Below are 16,041 nucleotides of genomic sequence, written 5' to 3'. Positions count from 1 at the left end.
CCTAAAGTGAGAGTGCATGAAGTGAGACCGATTTTTTCCTTCCTAAAAGGCATAGAGAGAACTTATCTCAAATTAGGGCCTGAAGTGAGGCGCTTATCTCAAAAGAGTGGACATAGAATTAATCTTATTTCAAGTAAGGGCATAGTATGATCAACTTAATCTTTAATAAAAGGCATGAGCATCCTTGTTAGTTTGCACGTGCGACTCACGTGCTTATTCCGGCTACTACATTAGCAAGCCAATAAAGGCACAATTGAACTAGAGAAACTACGTCAATGATATTAGGAGGAAATTTGCCCTTAGAAGAACCATCGAAGAACCCCAACTTCAATTTGGGGTTTCTTTACTGGGTCAAAGCAATACACACACACACACTCACTTACAAAATTATGCCTAATGTTGTTGTTTTGCCGCTAGATAAGCACATGAGTCGCACGTGCAAGTCAATCGGCCGATGAGCTCAGGCCTTTATTGATACTAAGTTAGTCATTTTAGGCACTTCTTTGAAACAAAATCCACCTAGGACCTATTTTGAGAAATATCCAAACTTCAAGCTTTTATTTGAAATTAAATCGTTCACTTCATGTCCTTATTTGAGACTGTTAAAATATATTTTGAGTTTGAGCCGTGAACGAAATTTGATCCAAGATGAACTACAAGAAAAATTCGACTTATCTTGGAATGTCTCAAATTGAAAAAACAAAAGGCCAACTTTCCTACTTATGGGGTGAATGATAACCATTTTGTTTTAGAAATAAATTTCTGGTTAGAAATAGTTTTTTCTATTTCTATTTTTGGATGAGTTTTTGAGCAAAAAAATGCCTTTGATAACGACATAAAATTTCTACTTTTAGAAAATGTGTTGGCCAGCCGAAGGCGAAGGACGAGCGGCGACAAACGGCGGCCGGCGGGTAGCGGCCGGTGGGTGGTATTTGAGAAAAAGTAAGATTTCTATTTCTGTTTCTCGGAAAATTAGAAAATTATTGTTTCTCATTTTTGTTTCAAATCTATTTCTGAAACAACTTTTTGTTTCAGAAATAGAAAAATAGAATTACGTTACCAAACGAGTTTCTGTCCCAGAAAGAGGTTTGGAACAGAAATTCTATTTCTGGATGGTTTTCATGCACCACTTAGAGTAGGAGTATATTTGAGTTACGGTCAGGGACGGAAAGAGATTCATTATTGGATGCAGTTCACTAAACTTCCTTGTGCAATTTGGCCTCTTTGGCCTTAAATTGGAAAATCCAAGTAGACTTTTTGGGGGAAAAGTGTCAAAAAAGTCCTAAACCTATTGCATTAGTGTCAATTCAGTCCTAAACCTTTTATATTTGTGCTAATTAAGTCCTAAACCTTTTATGAGTGCCAATTCAGTCCTAAACATTTTACAATAGTACCAATTTAGTCCTAAAAATTTTGCATTTATGTCAATTTAATCAATTTGATCAATTTTGGTTGGAAATCACCGGCATGGACGTCAATTATCCTACGTGGCATGGTTGGTACTAACGTGAATATTTTTTTAATATTTTTTTGATATTTTAAATAATTTTTAAAAATAATTTTTTAAAAATTAAAAAATATGCTTAAAAATTATTTAAAATATTAAAAAAATATCCAAGTTATCACTAGCCGTACCATACGGGACAATCAATGTCCACGTCGCCGATTTTCGATCAAAATTAGCCCGATTAACTCAACTGGTATAAATATAAAAGATTTAGGACTGAATTGGCAACAATATAGAAGGTTTAGGACTAAATTAACACCAATAAAAAGTTTATGACTTAATTGGCACCAACAAAAAATGTTTACGACTGAATTGGCATCAAAAAAAGGTTTAGGACTAAATTGGCACTAATGCAATAGGTTTAGGACTTTTTTGACACTTCTCCCGACTTTTTGGACTCGGTCAACTTGGTTTTCATTCATATATATGTGTGTGTCTTGTTTTGGGCCATTGTTGATAAACGTGGGCGGAGGAAAATTTGTTGTGATCACATCCAGGGCGTCTTTCTCCGTGCATGTAATCGAAGAATTCTACTGTTGAAGTCAATTAAATCTTGTAGTAAGATTGGTGAATTCCTTCATGAGATTGAGAGATTATTTTGTGAGGAATTATGGAGCTAACACTAGGTGAGTTATCGTGTGTAATTAGGAGTTGCAAACACTACGAGTGTTTGAATCATTCGAGTGTGGTAGTCTCTATTGTAACGCTTGATTTATTGTAGAATTCACCACTACGCTCCTCGTGGACGTACATCACTACGACCGAACCACGTAATTCCGATGTCCGATTTATTTTCTTATTCTGTCTATTTTACTGTTTCAAACATCGTTTGGTTCCACAACAGAGACAATGTTGGTCATCTTTTAAGAAAACAGCTCCATTTCAGGTACCTATTTGACATTAAGTTGGTTATTTCATGTTCTTATTTGAGATAAAGTCCACTTTATGCTCTCTTTTGTAAAAATGATCAAATTCAAGCCCTTATTTGAAATTCTTTCAAATAGATTGATGCTTTAAGACATGGTTAGTGTTGGTCAAGACCCCTTATATAGTAATGCAATGGAATTCTTTTTAAAATGTAGAAGTCATTCCTTTTCACTAATGCCATGTAAAGCATACTCTTTCTAAATGCACCATATTGAAAATGTACATTTCAGCCAACCAACTGATAACTCGAAAAGATAGATACGCATTACGCACTATATAATAGTGGATAGCAATTATGTAATAATGGATACTTAAACAAAATTAACCTTAGATTTCAATATAACTATTTATAAGCACTTCACGTGCTACATGTATTAATCATGTACATCCGCATGAAAGATGACAATTCATAGAACTTTGACTCGTGGGACACTTATTAAGGGCTATTCTATCAAATTTTGTGCCCCTTTGATATGTGTATGCATAAATTGCAAAACCTTGCTTCCTCCTCACATGTCCCCACCCCAATTCCCCCCGAAGGTGGGGATTGGAATCCCCCACCTCCCCTTCTCAAGTGAGAAGAGTGGCTACTGGGGCAAACCTTTAGTTTAAGGATCTTTTACCTTCTTCTACCCAAGATAGAATTTACCCATACTTTCTATTTTAAGGATCTTTTACCTTCTTCTACCCAAAATGTTTATTTTTTAGGACTTAAAATGCATGTTCAAAGTGAAGTGATATATGATAATGTCAATATCTGAGTACATGTAAGCATCATAAAAAAAAAAGTTGAAGGTTTTGTTTTAATAGGCATTATTTGTGACATTGCTAATGGTTACATAACAATTTTTTTTTCAAATTATCTAAACAAAGGATAATTGTTTTGTAGCAAAGTCAAACATATCCTTGTGTACTTCTTTTGGAAATTACATACGACACTCAATAACATTGGATAGTACTTATTTAATAGTTAAATGATAAAGCAATTTTAAGTCGCTCTTTTATATGTCTTATAGCTAAAACGAGTCAATCTATATTTTTCAATAATAAACTTAGCTTGTTATCAAGTCACATTTAAATTAACAGATGACAAAATACTATGTTAGAGGATTGGCCAAAAATATTAATCATTTCTAGGCTCTTCACATGCTAGTGGATGTATCAACCTATAAGTCATTATGCCCTTTTACCCTTCTCGTGCCATCTTGAACTCTATTTTGGCGCAATAGGATCTCATGATCTAAAAGTTTCCTGATTACTATTTTGCAAAATGCCCATCGTGCTTCAGAATTGACTCCAATTGCATTAGCATCAACTAGTGCTTGAGGACTAATTTTTGCCTTTCAACGGTAGCTTTTGTTCTTCTTAAATTTAGGCTCCGTTTATTTTGTGAAAAATAAATCATTTAAAAATATTTTCTTAAAAATGATTGTTTGTATTGCTTGAAATAATTAGTCAATAAAAAACATTTTCATTATCAAGAACAATTTATGTCTAAATATTTTTATGAACATTTTTTATTTATTCATTTTTGTAAACGATATGAGAGATCATTTTTAGAAAAATGTTTTCCAAACTATTCATTTTTCGTAAAACAAATGGAGCCATGGTGAGAAAGTTCGATCCAATTCTTTTGATTCTATTAAGACACTGGTTTTCATATGATAAGTGTTGGTCAATATGCTCTATATAATAACACAATTGAATTCTTTTTATATATGTGGATGTCATTTCTTTTTATTAAGATCATCTAAAGCTTGCTCTTTTTTTTCCAACAACACGAAAAGACGCTCTAAATTGCCAAAATATATTGTTTCTATGTACATGTTGTTTCATATATAATTGAGCAAAGGAGTAATGCTTATAGCCTATACCATTGACTAGTGCAAGTCCCTTAACATAGTAATGTTGTGACAACAAATAAGATATTTGGCTTTAGATTATAAAAGCAACAGAAATTTCATTTGTGATGTGGGCGACATATCAAGTAAATTACAAGATACTTTCTCTTTAACTTCCGCCTATATCAAGTGTTTAATTAGCTCAAGCTCTACTCGACTTGATTAGCAAAAACCAAATTCCAATCTAAGCTTGAGTTAATCTCGATCTCGAGGTTTAAAAAATAATGTGAAATCAAAAGAAATGATGTGATATATATGTTAAGGGAACTTAAAAATATAAATTATAGTTGACTACACAAAAATTATAGTGTTAGAAAAAAAGGACTTGACCTTTTTGGCTACGCTTGTTTCACGGAAAATGAATGATTTAGGAAATATTTTTCAAAAAAAAATTATTCATTTTCCATGAAATGAACGGATCAAGTTCTAAGAGCTTGATTTGATCCATTTGAATTCTACTGATGAGAGGAGCTGAATCGGAATGATTCAGAGGTTGAGTTAGGTTGAGTAGTGTGCGGGTAGCTTGACTTAGGCGATATGATTCACCGTATAAACCTCTACAAATAGTCAAATAAACTAATCGGTGCGAAAGTATAGTGATTTCGATCATTCATCTCTTTTTAAAGGAAAATTGTGAAGCTCCAATACATGTAAACAAGAAAGCGAATTTTCAAGCTTGTCTGCAACTTCATCACATGCGTGTTTACCCAGAAGAATGAGTTGTCTCTGTACGAAGGCATGATCGAGGCCAATGAGTTTGTTCTGGACATAACGTTGTTGCAGGCCAATGAGAACGGAGGATGGTGTTTGGTGCTTCCAAATCACAAGTTGGTTTAGGAAAACTATTAACGAGAACAACCACATGCGACATCGTACCATGTTCATTTATGACAACATTTGGCCTTGTTATAATCGACGGTACTTACTTCGGAGGATGGTGTTTGGTGCTTCCAAATCACAAGTTGGTTTAGGAAAACTATTAACGAGAACAACCACATGCGACATCGTACCATGTTCATTTATGACAACATTTGGCCTTGTTATAATCGACGGTACTTACTTGGAAGGACCCCAGCCAAATCTCTGTCTAGCGTTTCAATTGAGTCAAATATGAGTACACATGTTTCTTTATCCCTAAGCATGATGATTAGAATTGGGTGAGATTCTTTATCCCCTCTTTGCGCGCTGCTTTTGGATACATCGTTCGTAAAGTTTATGGCTAAATAGACACCTTTGACATTCGGTGAAATACAAATTGGGCTAAATATTGCTCTTCAATAAGAACAACAATGGGAATAATTTTGTTGATCAAACAAAAGCTTAGGAAAGAGTATTTGCGATGGAAGTTGAGAAAAATGTGGTCATTAGGATTCATGTTTTCCTATATATCCCATCTCCTCTATCATTAACTTGTGAAAGATTTCCAAATAAGGGTTTGAAGTGCTCTCATTTTCTTAAATAAGGACCTCAAATGGATCTTATTTTAAATAAAAGTTTGAAGTGTCCTCATTTGTTTCAAAGAAAAGTATGATCAAGGGCATTTTCATATTTTTACTTTTTCTGATTTTTTTTTTCATTTTTTTTCCTTCTTCATTTTTTTCCCTTTACCAACGAGGGCTAGGTGGCCTCGCCTAGGCGAGGCGAGGCGAGGTTGCCCAGCCCACGGCCATCGGCGAGGAGGAAGTCAAGAAAAAAGGAAAAAATTAGAAAATGTAAAAGATGAAAATACCTTTGGTCATGTCCTTCTTTAAAACAATTATGGCATTTCGGACACTTATTTGAAATAAGGTTCACTTTAGACCTTTATTTGAAAATTTTCCTTAATTTATTAATACGTTGATGGGGCTGGTGACTCAGCTCGGATGCTTTGGCGGTAGCTCAACGTGGATGCGGTGATAGCGGGAGGAGGCGTGATGGGCATAGGCTGAAGACTCATAAAAATAGTAAAGGAATGTGCCGAGTAATGGCGGAGCAACTTGAAGAAGAAGAAGACAACTCCTAAAAATGTTTCATTCCTTACCTTTGTTTGCCCGCTTTTTTTGTCATGAGCTACTTGTTGTTTCATTATTAAAATATCATGTGCCGTTAGAATATTTAAATAGTAAATCACGTTTTCATGTGACAACCAATGAAAGTCGTTACATTGTAATCCTCCTATATACATCAACTCCTTAAGTGAATAATAGGCGCAATTTTGCTCATTCTCTATTTTTGGCTATTTTAAATAGTTAATCATGTTTTCATCTAACGGTCAATGAAAATCGCTACATACCACCTATAAACCTATACTATTTATGTGAATAATAGGGGCAATTTTGCCCATTTCTCAATTTTTGACTATTTCTATTTTTGTGCCTTATGGACATTTAATTTTTGTTAGGTATGCCGATGTAAAAGTTCTTTTGTACACATTCTCCATTAGATGGATAAATTTGATTACTTAATTATCCGAATACATCAAATGATTAATGCGTTAAAAAAATTTACACCACCTAAGAATAATTAACATAGATTACTCTTAATTACTTTTATGGCCAGTAATTAGCTTGAAAATCTATTGTGAATTTTTTTTCCTCTTAGTTACGGCTAGTTTGATAAAATTTTAAATTAACGCCATCAATTTAAGTAGTGAATTTTAAGTGGTCATAATCTTAAATGCTGAAAATAGTAATAGTAAGAATTTTAATGTTGATTAAAAAATAAGGAAAAATTCCAAATGAGAGATTGAAGTGGTTTCATTTTATCAAGTAAGGGCATGAAGTGGATATTATTTTAAATAAAAGCTTAAAGTGCTCTCATTATTTCAAAGAAGGGTCTGATCAAGGGCATTTTCCTCATTTATTCGTATTTGTATTTTTTTTTCCTTTTTTCATTTTCCTCATATGGATGTTCATCAATTCACTTGAGACCGTCCACCGATGATGAGGAAGGGAAAAAAAGAAATGGGAAATAAGAAAACAAAAAAGAAAAAGGGGAAAAAGTAAACTAAAAACGTAAGTGACGAAAATGCCATTGGTCAAGCCCTTTTTGAAACAAATGAGAGCAATTCATGCTCTTACTTGAAATAAGGTATACTTCATGCCATTATTTGAGAAAATGAGTGTAATTCATACCTTTATTTGGAATTTTTTTCACAAAATAATAGCCAAATCTTGATTAATTTCTTACCAAAGATAGAGCAATGGCCATTACTAATAGATTCTAGCTGCATATCTAGCAAAATATTAGTTGCCGTCAATTACTCTTGAAGGAATAAGTAATCTCCATTCGCTTACCACATTAAGTGGATTTTTTTACTTAATCAAGTATATTAAGTCAATGCTAATTAATATTAGCAAACAAATCTAATCTCATTAAGCGCGGAGTTTCAATTTTCAGCATTTAATATAGTTGTCAAGCAAATTACATATATATATATATAGTAGAGAGAGAGAGAGAGAGAGAGAGAGAGAGAGAGAGAGAGAGAGAGAATTGTGAGAAATTATGTACTTTCACAAATTCAATGTGTCTTTAATTTTTTTTTTTTTTGTCTTGAAATGTATATTGTAATTGCTACTGTACTTGTAGGGTCTGTAGAGTAAAATCAATCTCTCTCTCTCTCTCTCCCTCTCTCTCTCAAGTGACCTGGCAAAAATGGATTTGAAACCCACTGCAACTGCTATTTGTTGCTCCATGTCCCTCCAACAGTGACAGACACCTCTCCCTGCTTTCCATTTCAAGCACACCCACGATCCATCACTCCACAGTTCATAGACCCACGATTGAGTCCCGAGATAAAGGCGAGGACTTCAAAATTTCGAATTTTGATTGCTGGGTTCTTGCCCATTTCCGTTCTTCCCCCAGATCTCCAAACTCTCGCTGCAGATCTTCCCCTTTTGTCCGTCGGAGGCCGTCGATGGAGCTCTGATTGCTTCCCTCCAGTTCTGGGTAAGAGCACAAAGAGCCTGTACTGCTCTGTGATTTGCCTTCTGAGATAAGCGTCTGAAAAGTTCTGTGCCGAATCGTGTCTGCACTCCGATGTGTTATTTCTGTTCTGGGTTTTCGGGTCGAAGCATTATCGTGGCTTGAATGGGAGTTTTTACTGGGTCTCGTGCTGTTGCGGTTGCCACGACCAGATCGATGCCTCATTGTTGGAAGAACGTTTCTTTTTGAGTGATTAATTCTCGGGTGTGTAGGTTGCGTAGGTTCTCGCTTAATTTGCATCGTTGTGATTGATGTGCTTTTCTCGCGCAATCCCTGGAAACTGAGAATATATGATGTAAGAAATACTAGCATATATACTTCCCCTTCAGTGAGTTTCAAGATTCACATGTTGTGCTGGGGACTAGGTGCTTCGATGCTGAGAAGGTGGTTTTGAGGCATGCTATGGCAAAACTCTGAAGCTTGTTAATTTTTTGTCTAACCTTGTGATTTTGCAGAATGTTGATTGTGGCACATTGGCTCAGTTTTACTTCTTTTCTCGTGATATCTTTTCCTGTCAGAAGATGACCGATTGCATGGTCTGTGCACCTTCTGCCTTCTTTGAGCTTTCAGGAACTTCCAAGTCCCTGTGCCCTTTTGGTTTCACATTGCGTCAAGGCTTCTAGTATAGCTCAACATCAACAGTCCTATGGATATTGACGACACCATTGCTGATAATGGTTTTGAGACGGTCCCTCAGCACAGACTTCCGGCCTGCAAAGGAGAGAGTACAGTTCCAACTGATTTTGATGGGGTCACAGATGAGACTGGTGCAATTGCATCTGTAAATAAAAGCTTAGAAAGTGTTGAGTTAGATCAGTCTGATGCAAACAAGTCATCGCCTGGGGACTTAAAGGAGGGACCTGCCAACATTCCTAAGGTATGCACTTCTGCTTCTGCTTCTGCTTAGTTTTCAGAAGTGGTACAACTCCTTATGCTTGACTGCATCTATAAATTGGTTCATAGGAAGGAGACAATTTTGATTCAGACCATGCAAAACGTGTGAGAAGCCAGAGGAGTCAAGGAACCAAAAACAATTACAAACCTACTGTGAAAAATGTGCTGGCACCTGGAGCAAAGAAGAACAAAGATGAAAAGGAAGCAAAAGCAGTTCGAAATGGCAATGCTCCTCCAAATTCCAGTGTAGAGAAGCCTATTAAAAGCAAACCATTAAATGATAAGCAGCCTCATCTACCTAAGGTGAATGTTTTTCTTGAGTGTAGAGTCACCATCATTTAGAAGTATTAGGTCATCGTTGCCGACATTTGATTGCTAATCTTTATCTTTTGGCGTGTTTTCTTTTGACAGCAAGCTGGAAAATCTTATATAGATTCTTCAAAAGGCCTGAGGTATTCCTAGCTTGCCACAACTTTAACGTTTCTCTTGTTGAAGAAATTGTTTTGAATATATCTGCTGCCATAATTACTGCTATGCTTATGGTGGAGGATAGCTAAAAGGCTCTGAGCCGTCTTTGAATCCTCAAATGTTAAGTTTTATTTATTTGTTTGTCTCTGTGTGTGTAAATTTCATGGTTTGTATTACTTACTGATAACATTTGATAACCTTGGAATTTGAAAATATGAATTGCTTTTCAACAGCGGGGTTAAAAAAGAGAACCCTTTGAAAGAAGGATCCGTCATCGAACCTGATGGGATTCCACAATCTTCCCCGTATCCCTTGCAGATTTTCTTATAGTTTGATCATATTACTCTTTTCATGTGTTGCTTTGCATCTTCACTAATGATCCCTGATTTCTTTCTTTGCTGTTTACAAGTAGTTTATCCTTAAGAATATCATAGAAACCTTACCGCAGCTGATGTTGGAACCCGTAGAGTGGGTGCACTTCCGAACTATGGGTTCAGCTTTAGGTGTGACCAAAGGGCTGAAAAAAGGAAAGAGGTTAGTTCCTGTTGTTTGCTTCATGTGCAATTGTGTGGTTATCCCTTGTCAGATTGCTGCAGATATGACCTACTTTTTATCATCGTCTTGGGCAGTTCTACTCAAAGCTTGAGGAAAAGATTCATGCAAAGGAAGTAGAACAGACGACCTTGCAGGCTAAGTCCAAGGTGGTATCCTCTTTAGCTAGCTTAAGTGGCCATGGAAGTTGCTTGCTTGTTCCGTTTGCTTATTTGAGAAGCTGCAATTTGATATCAGGAAACTCAAGAAGCTGAGATGAAGATGCTGAGGAAGAGTTTGAACTTTAAAGCCACACCTATGCCAAACTTCTACCAAGAACCTTCACCGCCTAAAGTTGAGTTGAAAAAGGTAGATTCTCATATATCTGCCTGGCCTCATTATGGCAGCATTGGAATTAGATTTCTTATGAGCATCGGAAATATACCATCGATGTTGTGTTGAGATATCTAAGGCCCTCTTATAAATAGAGAGAGAATGTTTTTAGATCATTTTCGTTATCAAAAAGAATGGTTTCAAATACCAATGACAAACAAGATTTCCGTTCTGTTATTTATAAAATCATAATGCGACTTTTGGTTAAAAATCCACAATAGGATTTCTTTTCTTGATCTCTTAAACAAGTACATGGAATCTTTAACGTCAGCTATATGTCTTAGCAATTGAGATTTCGAGAATCGGAAGGGGTAACCCATTTTATATGCTGAATAAATGGTGCTCAATTTTTCATTTTTGTTTGAATTCTGCACTATTTCATAAGCATTGTCTTTCTTTCAGAAGGATAACACCGGATGGAAGGGCAACTATCTGATTTTTTCCTTGGTTGCACCTGGAGCTGGCTAAGTTCCAGCAGTTATCATGCACGTTTGGTGTCTTAAAAGTGCGCCAAAAATTAGATTTGGAACCGAGTATCTCGCTATTCGAGATCAATATTTCAACAGCTTTTCCGTTAAGTTACCCACTCTCAACTTCTACACATGATAGGAAGTAGGAAAATGTGTGAATAGAATTTACTATTGGCTATATCCTTGCCGGAACACTATTCTTTCTTTGACTGCGAATGCTCCAGATATCTGCACTGCAAATATGGTCATGATGCAGAGCTTTTCGGGCCATGTTGCAAAAATGTATATTTTACAGATTGCACTTACAAGTTACAAATGATTATCCGCGGTTGTCATACTCTTGGGGTGGATTAATTCATTCTTTTTCTCTTCCCTCTTCTGAATTGGATATATAATGAAGTGCTCTATTCTGACTTTTTAACGTGATATTTGGCTATATTCTCTCTCTTGCAATTCTTTGTGATACATTTCTCTCAATTTTATCATCACAAACTTTTGGATACAAATTGCCTGTTCTTGTGAGGGTCTGGAAGCATTTCTTGCCCCATTGAGGATATGAATGTCATTGTGTAACAGATACCCCCAACAAGAGCTAGATCTCCCAAGCTCGGGCGAAGGAAGAGCTCGCCTACCGAGGAGTTTGAAAAAAATGGCCATGGAAACCGTCCATCTGATCGTTTAAGCCTCGACGAGGAAGTGTCGAGAAACCAACCATCTAGAGTGCCGCCCATCAAATCAAAGAAGCCCATTCGGAAATCGCTCCCTGTACTGCCTTCTGAGAAAAATAAGCCATCTAGTGTGAGGATCAAAAGCGCCGAGTCTCAAGCAACTCATACGCAAGAAACTGGCAATAGAGCACATAAGCCACTTCAGGTGGATGACTCCCCTAGTGACCATACGCCAATCCTGGATGAGCTAGTCAAGCCAACTATAGCACAAGAAGGGACAGAATCAGGCGTTATGCAGGAGCAGCAATAGAGCTAGATTGAACTTTTTAGAGCCTTCAACTTGGCAAGAACAGGACCACAAGGATTACTGGGATAATTATGCCTGAGGTATGGAAGATTTGCGGAAGAGTCGTGAGTTCTGGCGTCTTTTTGTCTGTGGAAGCATTGGGTTGTTTTGTTTTGTACTGTTCTTGGGATTGCTGGTTATCGTAAGAAATTCTGCATTCCTGCACCTTTGTAAGTTGCTGATTTCCCAGTGCTCTCTTTGCATTAGCATTCTTTGGTTGCCTGCCTCACTACTGAAAAATACAGCAATAGTAGGAATATCAGTCGCTGTGAAGTTTAGTGTCGGACCAATTTGTTGAGCCAGTTGGGGCGTGACAATTGGATATTGTACCTATGTTTTCGAGATTTCTTATTGGCTATATGAGTTGGTTATGGTCTTCCGTGTCTTTCCTTTCATTTGTCCATGATTTGATTTAGTATTTATTTATGACTTTTCTACTGGATCGTACTTCCAGATAGACTGACAGTAAGAGAAATTAAGAACTCACCCGATGCTTAGTTTGATATGGTAAAGACATTCTGGTGCTTCTGCTCCTGGCTCATCCCCTATGTTGGAAGTGTGAGAATATAATGTTCAGCCATGTTGGTGTTTTACCGGTTAACTGACGTGCTGAGAATAAGTACAGCACACCTTTCGGCTCTTTATTGTGGCATTGCGACTCTATTGTCGTGATTACTTCAAATAGGGTGGATGTGAAACGGAACTTCCCTTTCTTGATCCTGAATTAGCTGTCACATCGGATTGAATCCGAACGATTCATCATTTATGCCCTTTCCTCCCTGGAGAACGGAGATATCTGGGACTTTTGTTGGTAAATTCATTTCATGAAGAGAACTGATCGAAGATGTTAATGCTTTCGAAAGCTTCCTAGTTGGTCTCTTATATGCAAGTGAGATTAGATGGAAAAGTATCTTGCCTGTCGGTCTCCAATGTTCTAGTCTTTCAAAGCTGCCTTTAGAGATGTTCCGAGATGGTCAGACTTTTGCTGTTTCTAACTAGCCTCTATGACGCTTGATCTTCCTTTCCCTACATTTTTTCATTCTGAGGAATAAGCTAAGATTTGTAAGATAGCTTTCGAAAGCTGAGACCTTAAGAACATTGGGGACCAACTGCGCTCTTGCACGACCACGCGATGTTCGTTTATATCCGAATGAGCGGTGGAAAAAGAAAGCTGTATGAATTTAGGAAAAATTTTAAATAAGAGCCTAAAGTGTCTTCATTTATTTCAAATAAAAGCCTAAGGTCGCCACAACAATATCAAATAAGGGTTTGACCATTCGGCTGCTAAGGGCATTTTCATCTTTTGTCTTTTTAAAAAAAATTTCCCTTTTTTTTCATTTTTTCATTTTTTTTCTTTTTCATTGGTGGTCGGTCTTTTGATGGCCGGCCACTAGTGATGGCCGGAGAGGGTTGGGCGAGGACCACCCTTGTCGGATGCCAAGCAAGGCCACTCTCGAAGAGCTAACGAGAGAGATCCTTATTTGAAACTGTCATGGTCACTTCAAATCTTTGTTTAAAAAAAGGCTAATTTTAAGTCTTTATTTAAGAAAATAATAGCACTTCAAACTTTTATTTGAATTTATTGAATGGAGGCAAGAAAAATGTTGGTTTTAGTGGCCACATCACGGTAAAGGAACCTCCATATCGGCCTCACAAGAAGGACGAGTCATCTTACATCTTGAAAAACGCCGCCAATACAAGCAAAGAGCACAGGAAGGGGCAAACTTGATGTTGAGGGAGATTGACATTTCATTGCACCGGTACTCTCTCTTTGGTGCTGCTCAAGTCATTGTTGAAGTAAATTCCGCAAAGAAGGGGTGTAAAAATGAATAGTCATCTTCTGAGTCCTCAATTGCCTGGTCCTCTAAACCAAAGATAGACACTCATTTTTTTTTTCTTTTTTAGGATAAAAATGTTGATCAGATGACCTCTGCCATTTATGATTGTGGTCATTATCTCCAACTAGTTGGAGTAGCTATGAAGTCACTGTCATCTACTCTGCAGTTAAGAGTGTCAAGTTTTGAACAGGCATAAGACTCGGTGGAAGTACTGAGTTCTTCATGCTTAAAGCCCCAGAATTCTTCCCACAAGGTAACTCCATTAAAATGCTTGCAAGAGCTCAACTCTCCACAAGAACAAGCAAACTGAACCGCCGAAATTATGAATTAGGAAATGAGGGAAAAAACAACAAAAAAAAAACAAAAAAGCTAAGAAAGGAGAATGAGCCAGAACTCAAAACAAAAGACAGCCATGTGAGACCACAAGTCTTCCCTTAAAAGGGACCAGATCACATCCATCGCTGCAGTTGTAGGAAAGAGCAGATAGAACCTGACCATTTTAGATGCTCTTTAGCTAGATTCTATACAAGTGAAACTGATGAACACCCATATGAATTGGATGTCATTCAACTTAGTACATAAAGGAAAATTACGAAGAGTTTTGATTTCATCTTAATCAAGGCTGAAAAAGCTTGTTGCCGCATTTGCACTTCCAAGCGAGGAGGTAGTAGCCATCACTTCGCTCATGGCTTGAAGCCCCATCATCTTCTGCTCCTCCGCCTCCTACTGCAGGAGAGTGAATCACCAGGGTGGCCATGCATGGCCTGCAACTCAGGCACCTGTTGACACATCTGGGTGGCCTTGAACCTACCATCTCTCTTCTGATATTCAAAACTTCAGTCCCTTCTCCCACCACACAACAGAAAATAAGTCATGCCAAAGAAAGATCTTGAGCAATAGTCTAGGGAAAGAGACAACAAGATAGCAAAAAGTTGGAAAATGACTTCAACTGCCAGGAACTAGGATTCTTCACTGTTGGGGAATCCTTGCTTTCTGGCTCTACTTACATTTTCACACAAAAGAGAGTGACATGTGCTTCACTTGATGGGCATGCTTTCGTTTGGGACAGCATGATGAGCAAAAAGTTTGATGTTTGTACCTGTTATGGGAGAGAGACAGAGCAGGAGACAAGCAAGGAGTACAGTGGCTTTTAGCCCACTTTGGTTGTATTGGTGGTTACTTGATGAAGCCATCACTCAGGGACACTTTGAGGGACACCCGCCAGATACTCCCCTTCTCTCTGCAACTTTGCTTGTTGGGAGGGGACAATAATGTTAATGAAGTCGCTGCTCGAGTTAACAGAAAAAACTACTATTGACAAGGATGTTTTTTCCTTTTTCTTTTGCAGTGCATGGAGAATTGGACAAATGAATTGAATGGTTGAAGGGTAGATCAGGGACAAAGTTGGTCACTGTTCCAATCACAGTGGACACATCTGTTGCTGAAGTTGCTGGCTCAGTAATTTATTGCCATCCTCAGTGTACAGCAGCCACGAAAATGACCACATGACTGGTCAACCGAAATTTTTCTTTGCATGGGAAGAAAGAAGTCAAAGCAAAGTCAGAGAGAAGGTCAAAATATCACATGTTTCTGCATTTCAGGATACTACAGTCCAGGCACTGGTCTCCGTCAGCTAAAAAGGAACCTTCTTTGTTTTAACTTTTATCAGGAGGGCATGCAAAAGCTTTTCAACTGAACATAAAGTGAATGGAGAACAGTTTTCAATCTCAAAATTTTACACAAGGATTATAATGAAGGTGTGCTTGAAGTAAGGATAAACTGTGCACTATGCCATACCATGTCATGGAAAGTTTTATCTAATCGAAAGAACTATCGGCAACCCTCTGAGGTAGGCACATTTGGTTTGGGTATCCGGAATTTCTGTGTTAGGAACTGCAAGTCATTCGTCCAAATCAACAAATTGCATGCAAATTATTTTGGGTCGGGGTCACTTGCATAGGTCAAATGTCTGAATTTAATCATTTTGTGAGGTTTGTAGGATGTCTAATGGATCTCTAAGTCATTGGGTAATGCGACAATATTCCTGGATCATAAAAAAAGAAGTTTTTAAAGTACTCCCATATTAAGTTTAACGTTTGTACCGAACCATTTCTCGAAAATAACTGGAATTTTCA

At 37.3% G+C, this 16,041-nt stretch overlaps 2 protein-coding genes across 6 annotated transcripts; one reads left to right on the top strand and one right to left on the bottom strand.

Moving 5' to 3' along the window:
• Positions 1-7,927: 7,927 nt before the first annotated feature.
• LOC115743446 (protein WVD2-like 6) lies at positions 7,928-12,439 on the top strand. 5 transcript variants are annotated; one of them, XM_048277853.1, is made up of 9 exons: positions 7,928-8,114; positions 8,869-9,175; positions 9,262-9,495; positions 9,604-9,644; positions 9,894-9,965; positions 10,095-10,194; positions 10,290-10,361; positions 10,450-10,560; positions 11,631-12,439. In XM_048277853.1, exons 2-9 carry the CDS (start codon positions 8,945-8,947, stop codon positions 12,030-12,032), a joined length of 1,263 nt encoding a protein of 420 aa, XP_048133810.1. In that variant the 5' UTR covers positions 7,928-8,114; positions 8,869-8,944; the 3' UTR covers positions 12,033-12,439. The 5 variants fall into 5 exon arrangements, with proteins under 5 accessions (XP_048133810.1, XP_030534080.1, XP_030534078.1 ...); XM_030678220.2 differs by having other exon boundaries at positions 7,928-8,262; positions 9,897-9,965; XM_030678218.2 differs by having other exon boundaries at positions 7,928-8,262.
• Positions 12,440-14,374: 1,935 nt separating this feature from the next.
• LOC115743447 (EPIDERMAL PATTERNING FACTOR-like protein 2) lies at positions 14,375-14,771 on the bottom strand. The gene has a single exon (XM_030678221.2). It carries the CDS (start codon positions 14,718-14,720, stop codon positions 14,523-14,525), a length of 198 nt encoding a protein of 65 aa, XP_030534081.1. The 5' UTR covers positions 14,721-14,771; the 3' UTR covers positions 14,375-14,522.
• Positions 14,772-16,041: the final 1,270 nt, after the last annotated feature.

The sequence above is a fragment of the Rhodamnia argentea genome, chromosome 4, assembly GCF_020921035.1.
Source record: "Rhodamnia argentea isolate NSW1041297 chromosome 4, ASM2092103v1, whole genome shotgun sequence".
Lineage (NCBI taxonomy): Eukaryota > Viridiplantae > Streptophyta > Magnoliopsida > Myrtales > Myrtaceae > Rhodamnia > Rhodamnia argentea.
Note: the sequence above shows the minus strand (reverse complement) of the source record. Positions and strands in the feature narration are given on the sequence as shown.

What these genes read in the sequence shown, in the direction of transcription:
- LOC115743447 (XM_030678221.2), bottom strand. Translation starts at nt 14,720, where the DNA reads ATGGTAGGTTCAAGGCCACCCAGATGTGTCAACAGGTGCCTGAGTTGC.
- LOC115743446 (XM_048277853.1), top strand. Translation starts at nt 8,945, where the DNA reads ATGGATATTGACGACACCATTGCTGATAATGGTTTTGAGACGGTCCCT. An exon ending in AGCAGCCTCATCTACCTAAG is followed by an intron (nt 9,496 to 9,603) that starts GTGAATGTTTTT and finishes TTCTTTTGACAG; the next exon opens with CAAGCTGGAAAATCTTATAT. An exon ending in GGGCTGAAAAAAGGAAAGAG is followed by an intron (nt 10,195 to 10,289) that starts GTTAGTTCCTGT and finishes CGTCTTGGGCAG; the next exon opens with TTCTACTCAAAGCTTGAGGA.